The 18,153-nt window shown below is 37.3% G+C and overlaps 1 protein-coding gene across 1 annotated transcript in view; it reads right to left on the bottom strand.

Moving 5' to 3' along the window:
• The window catches only part of adhfe1 (alcohol dehydrogenase iron containing 1), a 50,524-nt gene that overhangs the window by 16,889 nt on the left and 15,482 nt on the right, over positions 1–18,153 (bottom strand). The window contains exons 4-13 of the mRNA XM_039754596.1: positions 17,237–17,290; positions 16,984–17,138; positions 16,561–16,757; positions 15,770–15,847; positions 13,212–13,317; positions 12,114–12,266; positions 9,993–10,091; positions 6,475–6,553; positions 6,044–6,140; positions 1,804–1,961 (exon numbers count right to left, since the gene is read on the bottom strand). Coding sequence (XP_039610530.1) covers positions 1,804–1,961; positions 6,044–6,140; positions 6,475–6,553; positions 9,993–10,091; positions 12,114–12,266; positions 13,212–13,317; positions 15,770–15,847; positions 16,561–16,757; positions 16,984–17,138; positions 17,237–17,290 — 1,176 coding nt within the window. The remainder of the gene's footprint in view (positions 1–1,803; positions 1,962–6,043; positions 6,141–6,474; positions 6,554–9,992; positions 10,092–12,113; positions 12,267–13,211; positions 13,318–15,769; positions 15,848–16,560; positions 16,758–16,983; positions 17,139–17,236; positions 17,291–18,153) is intronic.

Genomic DNA, 18,153 nt, shown 5'->3' with positions numbered 1-18,153 from the left:
TGTTCTAATTGTTCAATTAATCCATTATTTACTAATTAGTGGGTCTGATGCTAAAGTAGTTGCAGGCTTTGATTATTCAGTGTTGTTTGCCTGGGTGTCTGCTCTGCTCGTTTTAAGTTATCATTATTAAGACACAACGAAGGGGGAAAAACTGCACAGAGAAAGGGCAAAATAGAATGAAATCAACAAAAGAGAGCATTTAAATTAAACAGCAATAGCAGACATATTTCTAAATGTCTTATCAATGTAAAAATCACACTGCTCTGTTTTTCTGACTGTCGAATAAAAGAAAAATAATCCCAGCTAATTAAATGAGCTCAATGCTATCAGGTGTTGTCACTTATTTGGAATCTGGTTAGAACAAAAACCTGCAGCCACAGGAGGTCCCCAGGACCGAGTTTAGGAAACACTGGTCTAGAACATTAGTCCTGCCATACTCACCTTATGAGTAACAGAAGGGTACAGGTAACTCAGTTCTTATTATTATAACATTGCCAAAATTCCTGTTTTGAACATCGACACAGTTAAGAATCAAGTTCATTATTAATAACCATAGTCCTCTGTTACAACACCCAAAACCTTTCATTCACTTGTTCAGTGTTAAAGTGACATATTTTTTACAGGATTATAAAGAGCCTATCATAGCACTCAGTCGTAGACAAAATGCCAGTCCATAGCAGGACGCACTCACAAACCTAGTCATGCTGGTCAGTGCAAAGCTGCAGATTAACCAACGTTTCAAATTAATAAAATATAAAAATGTACAAACCCCAGCCTGACAGTAGCTGACCTTGGAATCAAATGCTGGTTGCCAGTGCTGCAAGAGGGCAGCATAAAGAGTGCCATTTGACAGCTTACATGTTTTCCATGTTTGTCAATATTATCATTAACTTACTTAGCCCAACTGTTAAGTGTGTACAATGATGCATTTTAATATTGTAAATGTTAATAATTATTTTTTGTTAGCTGCTACCACTTCAGTGAACAGTTGAGTACAAATTTTCTGATCCTTCAAAACATACATCACAAATAAAGAGTTAAAGTGGAAAACAATATACATTTCTGGCATGACGCAACTGATTTTCTTTGGCTAATTTTGTACTGACGTAAAACAGTAACATAGTAAATCTCTGCTCTTTGAACCTGTCTCCTGAAATGAAAACACAATAAACGAGCAAGAGTTACAGAAAGTGCTTAGACTCGCATGAAATATCTGCATGATGGTAGGTTTCGACATGAAATACTGAATAGTCAGAATAATGAAAAATAACAGGAGGAAGAGACGAAGAATAAGTCTGAAAGTGAAGCTTTAAATGTTTAATATTAGAAACATGCAAAGATGCTATATCTTGCAAAATCCCTTTTTGTCATTACATTATGAGTATACTTATAAAACGTTTGCATGACATTTGAATTATTGGGCACAATGTGTTCACCACAGGTTCAGATCCTGGCCAAGCCATTGCAATTCTGAGGTCTTTCCTGTGTGTCTCCAGGGGTCTTTCCCTAGTTGCTCTGGCTTTTCTTCCACGCCCCTAAGATCTGCTAAGTTAAAAGATGTTGTTAATTTGGTCTCATATGAGTGCATATAGGTGAATGCGCCTTATAATGGAGTAGTGCTCCATCTAGGGCTGGAATCTGCCTTGTGTCTGTGATAGATTCTGGCCCCATGATCTTGAATATGAGTAACTGGGTTGAAAAAACGAATTTTTGTAGTTATTTCTACTGCTGCTGTTATAAATGCAAAAGGAAGAGCTCATTAAATATTTATACAAAAAAAGAAATTTCAGACATTTAGTATACCTGGGGTATGGTTCCCTTGACTAATGCTGGAATATCATCTTTGGTGTAACCAACAGCTCCCAAGCCATCATCAACATCCAATTCAAACAAAAACTTCCTCAGTGTGTCTGCCAAAATCAGCCCAGCGTCCTCTCGCTTCCTGTTACGGATGTTGGCTCCTGCAATTGACACAGAGACCCCTCTGTAAGATGTGGGCTGAAGGAAGCTTATTCATAGCTGTATCACACCCAATCAAATGACAACACTCGCACACACGTAAAACAATTTCGATTTAAACGTGTCTGGCATGAACCTTACGGCAATAGGCATTTTGCTTTGAAAGTGGAATTCTGAAAATTGAAATTTTCTGTTCTCTCTTTTTGTACATTTGCTCAATCGGATTTAATTTCTTTGTAATGCACAACTGAACCTAAAATACAATTTTAAGTTTATATTAGAAATATTTTATGAAACCAATGTTTATTTTTAAGGACAGACTGCACTCTGTTGCCAGTACTGACTTTCTGTTTATACAGCGTATTTCTTTCTTTCTTGCTATTTGTAAAAAGCATAAAAAAAAGGTTGACCTAATTTCCTTTCATGCTTCATAGGCCGGAACAAAAAGCAAAACAGAACTAAGAAAACTGGAAACTCTTCTATAAAATGTTGCTGGGAGGATGTTTTAGCAATGTTTACAGCTCAAGAAGGATTTTTCAACTAGAAAACAAAACTTTTTTTTTTTTTCTTAACCTAAAACAAAACACAAAATCCGGACAGGCCTCTCAGGATGTGTATCCCTTGTTGTTGCTTTAAGAATCCTGAAAAACACATTGTACTTGGTAAACTGCTGTATTGCAATGATATATGTCAATTTTAGTGTTTATTGGTGAAATCTGACAAAGCTTTTTTCGCAGCAAATATGCTGTGATCACCTGTGACCCTCAATATTCCCCTGAAAATTTACTGTGACGCCCATGTAAATGAAGTTTTTGTTCCAGCTCTCCATGATGCTTTGTGTGGCCAGCTTAACATTACATAGCTGTAGCAGCCAATGTTGGATGGAAAAGCCCCACGACTTTATAAAATGCACCCTAGTAGTGGTAGTGGTGGTATGCTGGCTCAAACGCTATAATGGATGATATTCTTCTTCTGGTATGCGTTTAAGAAGAACTGTTTTACTGGTATGTTAAAAACTAGCAGAAAATTTGTGAATACATTTAAACACAAAACACACACATCAAACGAAACTGCAAATGTGTTAGTATATTTGTGTCTTAAAGGTAACCTTTTTGTATGCACTTGCAGGTATGAAATGTGAAATGCATGAGCTTACCCCTATAATAGTATTACACAGAGTCCTGTGCAGTTGATGCAAGGAGTGAAAAATCAAAGTGCTTTGGTGTTGTGCTTATTTGGTAACAGCAGCAAAAAGTGAGAAACTATGTCAGGGAACAAAAAAAAAAATGGAAAAAAACCAAGCAAACTACTTTTCAATTTGAGGGAGGCGAGTAGCTGCTATAGAATCTGAGGTGGGCAAGCCTCAGTGAAATTATGTTTCTTACTTGTGTTGTCACTGTCTACAGGAAAAATTTACAGCTGTGACATTTAATTTTATTTTATCCCAGGGAGGCACTGGGTGCATTGGTTAGCAGTGCTGCCTCACAACTAATGCATTATTTGGTAGTTAGCAGATGCATTCCTAGCCCTCAGGGTCTCTTAAAAGACCACTGCACCATTATAATCCACTCAGAGCAAGTTGTTTATCCTCCCCGATTGACTTCAGTGCATTTTGCTGAGTTCTGCTAAGTTCCCAAACAAGTAAAGTGAATACAATGGGATTTGCTAATCACTAGTCAATTTTAACAGTTTACTGAGAACATTCTAATAAATCAAGACACCATGTGAGAAATTTCTATTCAAAGTAGTAATAGTACCTGTAATTTTAATGCTGGTCAGTAATATGCAATTGTTGGTTGTAATGAAAACATTTAATGTGATACAAAAATATTTTTTAGAAGCCGTTGTAATGGAGAATATGAATGGGCTGGCTTTATGGTCAGGATGGTTGGTGGTACCGATAGATAGATTAGATAGATAGATAGATAGATAGATAGATAGATAGATAGATAGATAGATAGATAGATAGATAGATAGATAGATAGATAGATAGATAGATAGATAGATAGATAGATAGATAGATAGATAGATAGATAGATAGATAGATAGATAGATAGATAGATAGATAGATGGTTGGGAAAGGATAGTGGGCGACTCCAGGGGACATATGTTCTCCCAGTATGCTGAGTGACAGCATTCCAGTGGCAGGGCTCCTCTTTAGACAGTTGCAGGGCTGGATGGGATATGTAGTATTGATAGGCACTGCTGCTGGGGTTCTTCAGGGCCACTAGAGGAAGCTACTGAAAGGAGGGTCCCCTGAAGTCTTGAAGGTCAGTCTGACCTGGAGGGACTTCTGAGCTATGCCTGTGGAGGTATTGCCAGGTCTGATTTGAAAGGGCGTCTCCATGCCTCAGCCAGGTGAGTCAGAATTGGGAGAGGATAGGAGGGTGAGGTGGAGCATGGAAAAGTCGAATAATGTTATGTTGTGAATAAGAATCCTGTGAAAAGGTACTTTAGAAATAAAGAGTCATTCTGAGCTCAAAGACTTAGTGTATGATATGGTTTTGGAAAAGGTAAGTAATAGACACTCAACAGACTATCAAAAAAGTAAAGTCATGTAGGGAAAACCTATAAAGAAAAGGAGTACTGAGAGATGTGTCAGGAGTAGATGGTACTTTGTCTTCATTCCAGAAGGAAGGAAACTCAGTATGGTGCAGTATCTGACTCCTCAATCCCGCTGTATTTCATGGACTGATGAACTGAAAGCAAATATCTTTGACAGCACCAACTGGATACTAGAGGGAAACCAGGATGGATGCCTGACCTTCTACTAAAAAAAGAAAAGTAAACACAGGAGAAAACACCTCCTGACATGTGGGTGAACATGGCCTAGGTCAGCAATATGCAAGGTGGTGCTGTCTCCTACTGTATATAGAAAGTGTTTATGTATTGAAGGACCTTAAATTGCTTAGAAATGCAGGGAGATTGGGGTCTATCTGAGGAAACACTGTTGCTGCTGCTGCTGTTGGGTGAACCTGAAATGCTCCTTTGAAATGCTTTATACCCACGTCCAAACAAGGTGTAACAGAAGCCACATCATATGAGTAGAAGCCTCCTCACCTATAGTCACGTGTCCAACGCCTTGTAAGATAGCCCTGGAGAAGCTTTAAGGCTTGTAATTTTCTCTGTCTCAATTATGCTGTGTAGGCCTCATTCAGTGCACCACTCTTCATGTTTCAGACATGTTGGTTTCATTCTGCTTGAGACTGCCTCAAGAGTGACCCCAACTGGTCAGAATAAGCATCAATCAGATTTCCATCCATCCATTATCCAACCCGCTATATCCTAACTACAGGGTCACAGGGGTCTGCTGGAGCCAATCCCAGCCAACACAGGGCGCAAGGCAGGAAACAAACTCCGGGCAGGACGCCTGCCCACCAGTCAATCAGATTTAGTTTTGTTTAATGCCAATGATAGTGTTCTGAAGAAATAAGCTTTTGACAAAATCCTATTGCTCTTTAAGCAAGAACTACCACATCACGCAGTGCATTAAACCGATTAGTGCATCATTAAAGCATGTCTGTGAGGCAGTGTGGTTTAAAATGCAAAGGAAAAACAGATGAATACCAAAGGCTATTGAAAGAAAATGTAACTATTGATGGAAAGCAAACTAACGATTCAGAACCACTTAAGTATGTTTGAGGACAATTTCAATTGGGCTGCAGTTTAACCTTTTCTGTTTCCAGTGTTACTTGGCCAGAGCTAACCAGCCACATTCCAAGTGTCCTCTGGAATTCAACAGCATACTTTTCCTTCCACATGTCATATTACTCTATTTTTCTGACATTTCTGCAGGTTTGTGGGGCAGTTTTTCACTCAGACAGTGAAAATGACAAATATAGCAAAATGTGCATTGGTAACATGTGCAAAGATTTGCATATAAAATCTAAAAATGGCTACTTGAGTTACAGTATTAGACTACTATTTCATCAATAGCAATATAAGACAAAAGTCATGACTGAATTGAAGAATTTTATCACAGTAAAGTTCAAGCCAGAGTAAAGTGAAAGGTTAAGCAAAATTAGATTAAAAAAGAAAGCTTCTACACAATAATTTATAAAGTAATCAGCCTTCATATTTTTACCAAGAATAGCAGCTGCTTCAAGGTGCCTTTCAGGGCACATGGGCCCAGTGAAGGTGAACACTGCTGGGGATGTCAAGACCACTGATAAACCATGAGGCTGTAAGACAAACACAATCATTGAAGCCAGGTTTAAACAATAAATATTATTTAAATAATTGTGACATTCAGTCTGCTCTGGCAAAATTATTTTTCACCAAAGAAAAGATGGGGACATGTAAAAAAAATAATGAAAAGTTCATTACAGTTAATGAAGTAGACAAAGCACCAGGTAGTTTAAGATTGTTATCAGATACTGATCTGCAAAGAACACAGTTGTGCCGCTGAAAAATAAAGGCATTTGGGAAAGTGCTGTTGTGCAAGGATGCAATCTGTTGATTTTATTATTCCTTTAGGACAAACATAAATGAAACATGAGTATTTAAAGTACACACCACTAAAGGATGATCCACAACATAGTCCTTGGCATGATAGGTTTTAACAAGGCCTGCAATGGGGTAAGACATTCCATGGCTGAAATAAAAGAAGCAGAAATTATCAATATCACATTAACATCACACTGAATGGACAAAAATGGAAGCTTAACTGATGTTAAAGCAAAAAAGGGAATAGACTATGAAATTCAGTCCTAAGAGATAAGACCACTGTTAGTCTTTATGGGACTCCAAGCCATACATATCTATAAACATATAAACTCAGTATCATCTATCTATCTATCTATCTATCTATCTATCTATCTATCTATCTATCTATCTATCTATCTATCTATCTATCTATCTATCTATCTATCTATCTATCTATCTATCTATCTATCTATCTATCTATCTATCTATCTATCTATCTATCTATCTATCTATCTATCTATCGTAACGAATAGCTGGGATTCTTACCCGGCTGGGACACCTCCATAATAGAAGGACTGGGGGAAGGAGCTTGTGCGGGCCAATACCTCCCCCAGAATGACAGAGAGCAGCCCCCCCTGCCATGCTACAGTGCCACGAGTTTGAAGCATGGAAGCTCAACCATGCCAAGGGGCGCATGGAGAACAGTTGAGCCCTCCTTAGCAGTGCAGCCAGAAGGCGATCTTGGAACACATGGCGCTCTATAAAAGGGGCCAGCTGCCACAACTCAAGGAGCCAGAGTCTGGAGGAGATGGACGAAGCTTGCTGGATAAGGTGTGGAGGCAGAGAGAATGAATAAAGGAACAGTGTATTGGTGCTTTGTACTGTACTGTGGTGTGTAGTGGGGAGCAAAGGAAAAGCGCTTTCCCGCTTAAAATAAATGGGTGCTGTGTGGCAAAACTGGGCTCTGTGCCTGTTGTGTCCGGGGTTTGGGGAGCTGTACGCCTCCTGGTGGTTCACAGTATCATAAAATGAACACTGGCAGGATTAAATATCTTTGGTAGTAGGCACCTGCTAAGAAAGGACATTTCGATTTATATCACTGCTTAGGAGTAACTTCCCCCCCACCAAATAGAAACACTAAATACCCTGAAATCTCAAAAATGTTGTTTCATGTTGTGTCAAATGTTATTTGACTGACCCCTTTATCCAAAGCGACTTACAACATCTGGGATACTACTGATTACATTTATTTTGCTTTTCCAATTGGAGCACAAGCAGGTGAAGGTACCTTATGAGAAGTATTTAGGAGTCATAGTGGAGGCGTCACTATCAACAACTGGCTGGGCCCTACTCACAAGTAGTACTTTCTACAAGATGCCATGTGCATGTTCTGAAGCTTTTGTAATCTACATGAAGCATGTAAAGTGATGATTAGCAAACTTATGACCCTCCTGTATCTATGCATGGACCAACAGTTTTTTCACTGTTCAAAAGCAAGGTGTCGCAGTTGGGGGCGCTAGTGCTCCCTTGAACCCTCAGGTACCACGCCAGACACCAGGTAAAAGTGCTACAATTCTTTGTTTTATTATAAGAATTATGTGCACCAAGCACCCTCCACTCCTCACTACTCATGAACAATACCAATAATAATAATAACAATAAACAATCCTCCACTCCCAGACGCATTGCCCTCCTACCACCCAGCTCAGCTCATTGTCTGGGAGTTCCCATGGTCCTTTTATATTCCTTGAACCGGTGGTGTTCCTGCCCAACAGTCCACAAGTCCTTATTCCTTCCGGGTCAGGGTAAATAGTCCTTTTTTTCACCCCGGAAGTACATCATCCCTTCCATTCATGTGACTTAGAAGTACTTCCGGGGCATAGGGCAAAAAAGAAGTCTTCAGCCCTCCCTGCAGCTCCCTCTTGCGGCCCCTGTGTTATCCCGCAGCGCTGAGGATAAAAACTACAACGTCCATAAGGCCCTGCTGGTCTTCGGGGCAACTCCATACTGCAGGGAGGGCTCCATCTGGCGGTTTGGGGGACATGGCCGGGATAAACTGCCGGGCACCGTCCAGAAAGGACAAAATTACACATTACTTCTATTTGACTTGAGGTTCATCTAACAGATGTTCTTTTCCAGTGCCCGTTTCTAGGGATGTTAAGTGTGATGCATAATAGCTTAATCACAACATTTTGTCTTATCTCTTTTAAAATGGGGATCATCATTTCAGTTTGCTAGACTGAATGCGTTGGCTTTTCTCTTCCTCCTCAATGGCATTAACACTATGAACCTTTTAGTCACCTCAGTCACAGAAATGGTCACAATGCCAGCCAATGTTACCACTACCAACTACTTTGAGGTATAAGTTCTTTAAAGTGCTTATTCAACTTCTCTATAGTCTCCCCAGGTGTTGTCAACAAATGTGGAGAAATGCTGACAATGACCGTGACAACATCCTACCTACCCTTCTTGAAAAGTCAGATGATTTGCCAGAATGTGTAGGAATTTTTGTCTTTACCATACCTGCACCAGATGTAGCATCTTTGGTTTTCTGGTTCCTTTCTGACTAGAGACCCTTCTGTTATAATTGCACACATTTTTCTTTAAATTGAAAGCTTCTTTACTTGTAGTTCATCACAAATAGACTAATAGACCTTAGGATTTCTGTCACGACATGCACCAACCACATTCTAGCTACAGCTGCTTGGAGATGCCTCAACTAGTCAATTCCTCAACTTGGCTGGTTCAGACATCATGTCCCTAACCTTCCAATAGCTTCCAGAAGTTCCACTTGAACAAGTGTTAATTTGATCCCAAACAGAGACATCCTACAGTTGTTCCTAGTACACCCTCATCACCCTGTTTGTTCAACTGATACTGTCCATCTCATCCATGTCCCCACCATGTAGTAAAAAGCTGACAATTTAATAACTGTCTTTAACTGAGAGTCTAGAACATACTGCACATTTTTGTAGAGTACTTTTTGTTGTCATTGTTGATTTGACAGGCAGAGTCAAGTGAACCAGTTACACAGCATATATTGATCTTAGTGCCTGTGTAGGGCCTTTTTCTATTTCTGCTGATTCGTCATCTGTGTGTGAGCAACGTTAATGTGTGTGGAAGTTATGTGTGTGTTCCTGTTTTAATTGCAGCATTAAAGAAGAGAATTATAAAATGCAAAGCATTTATATAAGGCAACACACACCATACTCAATCCATTTTGCCATCTTGTACTGGCTTAAGGAGAATCTGGTCCTCCTACTTATACAGCGCAACACCAGTGCCTGCTCACTGTGTGGTATACTGGCAGCTCTGGATAAATGATGATGACCGACCCTACATTTTATGTTCTAAGGACTGACCCAAACATTAAAAAAATAAGATCCATATTTTGGCAAATTCAAGAAACTTGTGTATAACAGATTGCAGTTGTAAACTATAGTATGCACATTTTCAGTAGGTTATGAAATTCAAGTAATTTGGATGCTGTTATAACTATTTTATAGCTACAGTATTCATCTATCTGTCAATACTTTCTCTTTATAACTGAGAAGCACTGGACAAAAGAAATGTTTTCTTCTTGTCAGGAAAAATGCAAAAAACATTACCAGAGGTGAACTCCAGCGTTTCCAAATCCTATTCCTGCAAACACACTGGCTAAGTGCATGCTTGATCTTGCTTCCAGGTCACCAGGATCCTTTACAGCTCTGAAAAAAGACATTAATTATAAAATGTATTCGATTAATAAATGTTAAATAAACAAATAGCCAAAACCTTCAGAATGAAAAACCAAATTAGCTTTCCTATTAAGTTTGAGATTTGACAAATTAAGTAAGTAAAAGTTAACTTACTTAGGGTTACGGTTAGGGTTAAACTCTTAAGGAAACATTTTTTCAGTCAGAATTCATAATTCTCAATAGGGGTGATCACCTGCTACTCTTACACAAGTTTGCATGTGAAAAACCATACATTATATTATTATATTACTGTCCAGCTCAGTTTTAGTTCTGCAACTGAAAACAGCTGTGAAAAGCCATAAAAATAAACTCTCCCAGAGATGCCCCAATAGGGAGGAACAACAAAAATAATATTTATTTTCACAGCAAACATAATGCATGCATAAAATAATCATGCCTAAAATAAAATGGACCATGCAAAGAAACAATCAATCAATAAGTAAATAAACATGACATTAATGGAATTAGGCAAAACTAAAAAAACTATTAACTGTGGTCTCTAATAGTCAAAATGGCTAAAGTGAGTGTCCAATTTAATAATATATGATGTGGTCAGAGAGGAAGAAGATAGGAGAAGAAAACAAAACTCTAGCTAATAGGAATGCTGAAGAAGATATACCTCCAAAGGGCCCCAAGGCCAAAAGACCGGCCAGTACGTAGGCATTCTAAAGTTCATCAGTGGGATGAAATTATTCTCCATGAAGACAGAATGTTTCATAATGGAGAGAAAGAAAAACCAAAAGGGGGAGGCACAGATCAGGTTGAATAACCCAGATGTGGGCAAAAAATGCTTTAGTCTTGGTTTACTTTCAAACAATTATATATGTTTGAATTTGGCTATATTTTTGCTCACCAATCAGAGCATGTTTTCATACACTAACATAGACATTTATAAGCCAAAGTCCAACTAAATCACTCTGTAAAGGCCTGACTCATAAAATCACTTTGAGAATTGCTGTGCCTTAAATCACAGTTTACTAATAAGTGCTGCTGTCTGTAATTCTGATTTCTTACATATTATGTTTCTTTCTGTTTTCTTTTAAAGTTGGAGATGTTCTATGAGCTACTTGTATAGTTTTAGGAATCCATTTTCATTCCCTGACTCATTCCCACTTGGGACTGTGATCACCAGATTCTACTGCAATAGCAACAAGTGCATAGCAGAATTACGTTGATAGAAAAGCAATCCATCGCATAACAAGGTTAGTTACCTTATTTACTTATTTCTTTGATGGTGGTTGTGTTTAGGAGACATATACAACATAGGAGATGTATCGTGACAGACAAAAATTAAATTTTGCTGTTTTTGCTATAGACTGTGATGCTGTTAATTAATTTTAGTTTCAAAAGCAACACAACTGCAAATATCTTCATATACAAAATATCAGAAGCAGGCAGACAGACAGACAGACAGACAGACAGGCAGGTAGATAGATAGATAGATAGATAGATAGATAGATAGATAGATAGATAGATAGATAGATAGATAGATAGATAGATAGATAATTACATTTAGACACTACAACCAACATCAATGTGTAGCATGGACCTCAATAATGCAAAGGTAGCCATTCTTGCACCCGTACACTCACCACACATTAGCTGAAGGGGTGACAGAAGTAATTAGTCAGTAAGGGGCAGAGAATGATCAGGGGCCAAAATGTCAAGTCTGTGGTGAGCAATTTAGCCAGAACATCAGGGAACATACTACTGTTTTCAAAGAATCAGGGATCTTTTATGACCTTGGTTTAACATCTCATCTGAAGTGCAGCATAATTTTTTACGTCACAGTGTCCCTGCCACTGCACTGGGACATTGAGATCCACACATATAGACCACAGGGTTAAGTGCCCTCTGACGGCCACTAGCCACTGGCAAAGCCCTGATGTATTTAGCTTCAGGTAGATTACCTGTTCTAAAGAGCAGATGGTATGGCTGCTGTCATATACCAGCACCTTACTTTAGAGAAATGAAAAGCAGTCCCATACTTACCTTTTTAAATATTTAGCTAAAATGTGGAGAGCATGCTTGGACCAGACATCACTAATGGGGTTGCTCCCTTGGTAAGCAGGCCTATTTATAGGATTAGTAGGACAAGGGCTTCGCATATTGTATGGCAGAGCTGTATAGGATTCCAGAGCATGGCTGTTGGAAAAGAACGAGGGACTGGTGAGCACAGGAAATTGTGTTAACATATATAGTGCATTGTACATGGCAATAAAGCCTCACATAATATAGATATCGTACAGTACTCTTTCCAAATTAACCTTTAATTTGATTTCATAAGATATCAAACAAGAATTTGGAAAATCTGAAAATCTGATTGAAACAAATCATTTGAAGTTATTATAACACAATACAAAACATCATTTGAAGAGTTACACTATTGACGTTAATATTCATCTTTTATGTGTAATGACTATTCATTTCAAGTAAACCACACATGCACTGTTACCATATTTTATGACAGAACCATCTCGGGTTGGAGAATAAGCCTGTGGCCCCCCATCTGCAAATCCTCTCCTCAGATGCACAAAAATATAAATACATACAGTAGTTTAACTATTTTTATAAACCTATACAGAAAAAAAATATTTTTACTTCTAATTAAATCTTAGATTAGTAGTAGAGCAAATGTATTAATCAAAGTGGAATGCATGTCTACCCCACACTAACAAGTTACAAGTAACTGAGAAAGGCAACATAACTAAATTAGAGAGAGAGAGAGAGAACATGAACTTGGAAGATAAAAATGGTGAGTACGAGAAGAGACAGATACACACTTTTCTATTTTAATTCAAGAAATACTGCAACAGTTACCGTAAAAGAAAAAGGAAGTAGAAGCATAGTGATGCAAATATGGCAGATAAAGTTGAAATGTTTGTCGTGAAAACAAAGAGTGAAGTAGAAAGGAGCACAGGTGGTATCTTAGTGACAAAGTTGCTAGTGAGACACCTGATGATCAGCTAATACTGAAATGTCCTATAAAACAGATAGTTTTCATGCATTAAAACCCTGAGATAAATGGTATAGAATACAAATATATCATTAAGTTTATTATTATTGTTCAGAATAAAGCGTAGTTCATACCATAGCACATCAAATCCGCTGTTAGCAGCAACTCTCTGGGGCATATGCAGTGTATGTAAAGGGTCCACCATTCCCAGGGTTGGTTTGAGTGCCCTGCTTGCAATTCCTAATCATTATAAAAAAGTTACAATGACATCAAAAACAAACATTTTTACAGCTACTGACTGAACTGCATTAATATTTGTTTCCCTTTGAATTTGTGATGTATTTTGATCCAGTTTCTGAGACCTCATTATTAAAACATAAACAGGGCAACATGTAGCAATGGAATATATGGGAATAATATGCTACTGAATAGTAAACCCTGTTAGTTCAATCAGATAAGTCAGAAACATAAATATATCTGTTTACATATTGACAACCAGTCTCATCTAAGTTCTGAAAAGAAAGGGGTTTTGTTAGAGAAAATACAAAAAAAGTGTGAGTCACCATTAAAAGTAGATCCAAAGATGGAAATCCGTTATTATACCAGGCTGGTGGAGCGCCACCATGTGAACAGCTAAATTCTCAATGGCAAGACTGATTAGTCTTAACAGAACAGTTACTTTTATCAGTTAGGTTCATTAACATATAATAGGTAGAAAGCATTTTAATTACACCAATTAGTATAGAGATACATGGTATATGTCTTTGGACACTGTTATGGCCAATATTATCTAAAGTTGCCAAAATAATTAAGAAATTAAAAGTCTTAGATAAATATTTGGTTCATAGATTAAGACATCTTATGTATAAACTATTGTCAGCGAACAAAATAAAAACTTATATTACCTCATCTGTAACTTTATGTACTTGTACAAATGATGTCAGGATGACCTACTTTAACAGGAAGGCGCAGTTTCAAGCTCTGTATACTGTACATTCATGAGGGCACTAGTGAGACAATGTCCAATTCTCAGCAAATCTAAGACATACTCCACATCAGTAGTAATCAAGAGTAATCTGTAATCAGGGCCACCACGTGGAGTGCTCATTTTCATTTAACTGTATATTTTTGTAATCATTATGAAACACGTGAATTACATACATGTCAAGTGACTCATTTATGTACTACATTTAAAAACTGAAAGAAATATATTTTGATAAAAAAAATTTCAAATTTCACATAACAGAAATTTCGATGCTTCACCTATCAAAGCAGCACATCTGTACATGGTATTGGTATTCATTGTCTCAAAATTTTATACAACATTGCATATACTGCTTATGCCATTTAAAAAGTAAAAAAGGAGTTACATTTTTGGACATTTGCAAAAATGTGCATTGATTCAGGTGTATAAAAATCTAGAAATGAATAAAAACTGAGACAAGCTAACTAAAAGTTTCCATTATCCACCGAAATTCTACTAAATTAATAGTGCTTCATATCCACTAGATGGCAGCAACAGGTCAATGGTGAGCTTTAATGAAATTGAACAGAAGGAATAGCACTTTGTTTATTTAGAATCTATCCATCCATCCATCCATCATCCAACCCACTATATCTTAACTACAGGGTCACGGGGGTCTGCTGGAGCCAATCCCAGCCAGCACAGGACGCAAGGCAGGAAACAAACCCTGGGCAGGGTGCCAGCCCACCGCAATTATTTAGAATCTACTTTTCTTATTCTTACACAAAATTGAATTCCTGTGTGTTTGTTTCAGCATGTGAAAACCACTGCACTTATTTCCACAAAACTTTACAGTTATTTATAGCATAGTGTAACTTTGAGTACAGGCTTTTTACAGCCTCTACATATATCTAAAAAAATAAATCCTATGACAACCTTACAAAAGCTGTCATTTTCACTGGACCTTTGAGCATTTTAACCTAAATAACTCCAGAACATAACATGCTATCAACATGATTGTTACTTCAAAAGAAGTAGAAAAACAATTGCATAACAAAACAATGGTAATTTCAGGTGTTTATGATTACCATAATAATGACTGAGAATTTTTAAATATATAAGCATGTCAAAAAAGAATGAGATTTTTACCTTTGCCTCTCAAGAATTCTTTAATGGTTGATCTAATCTAATCACATTTTTCTGAATGCTTAATTTATGTCAAGCAAAAATGGCCATAACCAGTTTTTGTCTAGGACAAAAAAATCAGAGTGCAAATGACCCATTTGTAACGAGAACTGTGTTTGAGCTGGAGCAACAAGTCTTTTTGAGATGGCAGGAGTGGGAGGGGGTGGACACTTTGTGGGGATTTGCCAGAAGCCCTGCTTAGGTAGGAGGAGGAGGAGGGTGTGCGTGCCTCTTGACCCTCACGTGTCTCACAGCTGTACATTACGACTGTGGTGCTGGGCAGTCTTTTGGCACTGGAACCCCTGCAGATTTTGCTCTTATCCCCATCTTATGTGGAGTTGTTTTTTCCGTTCTCCCCAGCCATCTGACCATACTTTACTTATCTTTAGGCTCAGAATCACTAGATGAGGGGGTCATAGTTGTCAGATCTGTTTTTCATTTATTTTACACCTGTAACATACTTTTTATTTCTCTTCCTAATTAAGCTGGAAAGAACAGCTAGTAAATAAATACAAATATATATGACAGATGTGTTTGTCTTACCAGTTTTAGCTTTTAAATGCTTAAAGTCAAATACAGCAACTCCTGTTGTTTCACTTCCTGTACCTGATGTCGTTGGCACTGGGAAAAAGAACAAATTAAACAAATTTTTACATATACATTTATATATTTATATTTCAGCATTTTCAGCATTTCACAAAATATGACAATAAGATTGTAACGTTACTGATATACTGTACTTTTATCTTTTAATTACATTTCACAGAGTAGAGTTCACTTCTGTATCTTTGTAAAAAGTGCAGTGTACATAAAACAAAATGTCGCAATCAAAGTTATTTGCAGTACAGAGCTAACACTTACTGTTGATGACACTTATGGAATCAGCTTTTAAAAAAGGTTCCTCAAGTGTTTGATTTACTGAATACTCATAGTTTTAGCCATACACTCCTTTTAAATTACTTTATGCATAAAAAAGTATATATTTAGGAAACAAGACAGTGATCATTGAGAAAACACAAATAAATACTGAAGTCTGTTTTCCATGGTAGAGCTGCTAAGAAAATGAGGAATCACAAATGAGCTGCAAAAAAAAAGATGGCCTGCACAGGTGTATTTTTATTCACAGTACAGCTACTATCCATTCATCCATTAATTAACTGATTATTCAAAACCAGGGATGTGGAAAACAGCTATTGAGGTTACCCTAAAATTAAGTGAAAACAGCCAAATATAGCTTGAAAATAATAAACTGTCATTCTTATAAACTATTTTTCCAAACTGTTAAAAGGTTTTATGATGTTAACTGACACAAAATGGAAAAAAAGTGCTGTGACCTGCAATGAGTGGCTTGAGAGCAGTTGTTACAGGTTTCCCTTTGCCTATGGGTGCATTAACAAAATCGAGGAAGTCCGCCTCTGGATTGGAAGAGTACAAGTTTGCAGCTTTGCACGTGTCAATCACAGAACCTCCACCAACCGCCACATAAGCGTCGAAGTGCCCCTTCTTTGCAAAGTCGATAGCCTCCTTAAAACTTCAAAACAAAAAATGATAGGACTGTTATTTAATTTCTAGCAAATAATAACATGAACATTTTATAACTGAACAAATAAAATGACTTTTCACCTAAAATGCAAACAGAGGAAAACGATATTCTAAAGTGACCTTTGAATTAAAATATATTATAGTTAAATGGTTTAACATAAACTAAAAGTCACAGTTTTTAATATTGTTAGACAAAGAATCTTTCATTTCCAGACCTTGCATCAGTGGGCTCCACTCGAACTTTGTCATATAATTTAAAGTTAATGTTGTGTTTTGAAAAAGAGTTTAGCACTGCTTTAACTGGTGGTAGCTGCACCAAGTTCTTATCCGTCATCAGGCAGACATTCCTGGCACCCAGATTCTGAAGATCCTATACAATAAAACGAATCACACTATGATTTAAAATCCATCAATCTTAAGATTTAATTAAAAAATGTTCAAATAAAAACAAATAAAGAGTATATATACCATGGTCAGCTCTTTGGTAACCCCTTCTCCATATCTGATATTAGAACAGGCCATCTACAATTAGAAAAATATCCCGTTACAAAAAAGAAATTTCATGTTTAATGAAGTACATAATTAAGGGTCACATGAAGGAAAAATACACATGGATATACAAATGGAAAATATAAACTCTACATCGGCAGACAGGACAGAACTCTGGAAGTGCCCTTTTGTATCTTGTGAACATTTTTAACAATATGAGAATGTAACAATTTTGTACACTGTACAAACTTCCTACAGTTATTGTAAGTGTAAGATTAACTTGAAACTTGGATCACTAAAAATAAAAATGTAAAATTAAACATTTTATGTAGGTATAAATAGTTCATTGATGTGTGGATAATAGGAGCAACCCATCTGTCCATCCCCAATCCTAAATGAATGCAAAAAATGGCAAACTACACAAAATTGAGTTTTTATTAAAAAGCAAACAGAGGGGAGATTAACAAAATGAGCAACACGTATACACTAAATTAACAAAGGAAAACAGCAAATCCTGTGCCACTCTGGACTTTCATACATATACTGTAACAGTCACTTGGTCTATCAAATGGGTTGGCATCACTGCCACACATGTTCCTATTACCTCTAATGCCTTTTTTAGACATTCTATAACAACTTTTCCTTAAACCAGTAGTGTGCTTGCTCACAGTTCTCCCAAATCTTCACTCAATCTCTTCCTAGAAGCAGCAGTTAAGTCTCAACCAGGGACCAGATCTATAATCAGGAACATTTGTGGTCACCTTCCTAGCATGCTCTGTCTTGGCTTCAGGTTTCTCTGCAGTGCTGAGCCCAACTCACACTTGAAAAGGGAGGCGTCGAGTACTGTCTCCATCATAATAGGTAGCAGTGAGTTTATACAGTATATAATGTAGCAA

Source organism: Polypterus senegalus, chromosome 5 (genome assembly GCF_016835505.1).
Source record: "Polypterus senegalus isolate Bchr_013 chromosome 5, ASM1683550v1, whole genome shotgun sequence".
In the NCBI taxonomy this organism is placed as follows: domain Eukaryota; kingdom Metazoa; phylum Chordata; class Cladistia; order Polypteriformes; family Polypteridae; genus Polypterus; species Polypterus senegalus.
This window is presented reverse-complemented; position numbering and strand designations above follow the sequence as displayed.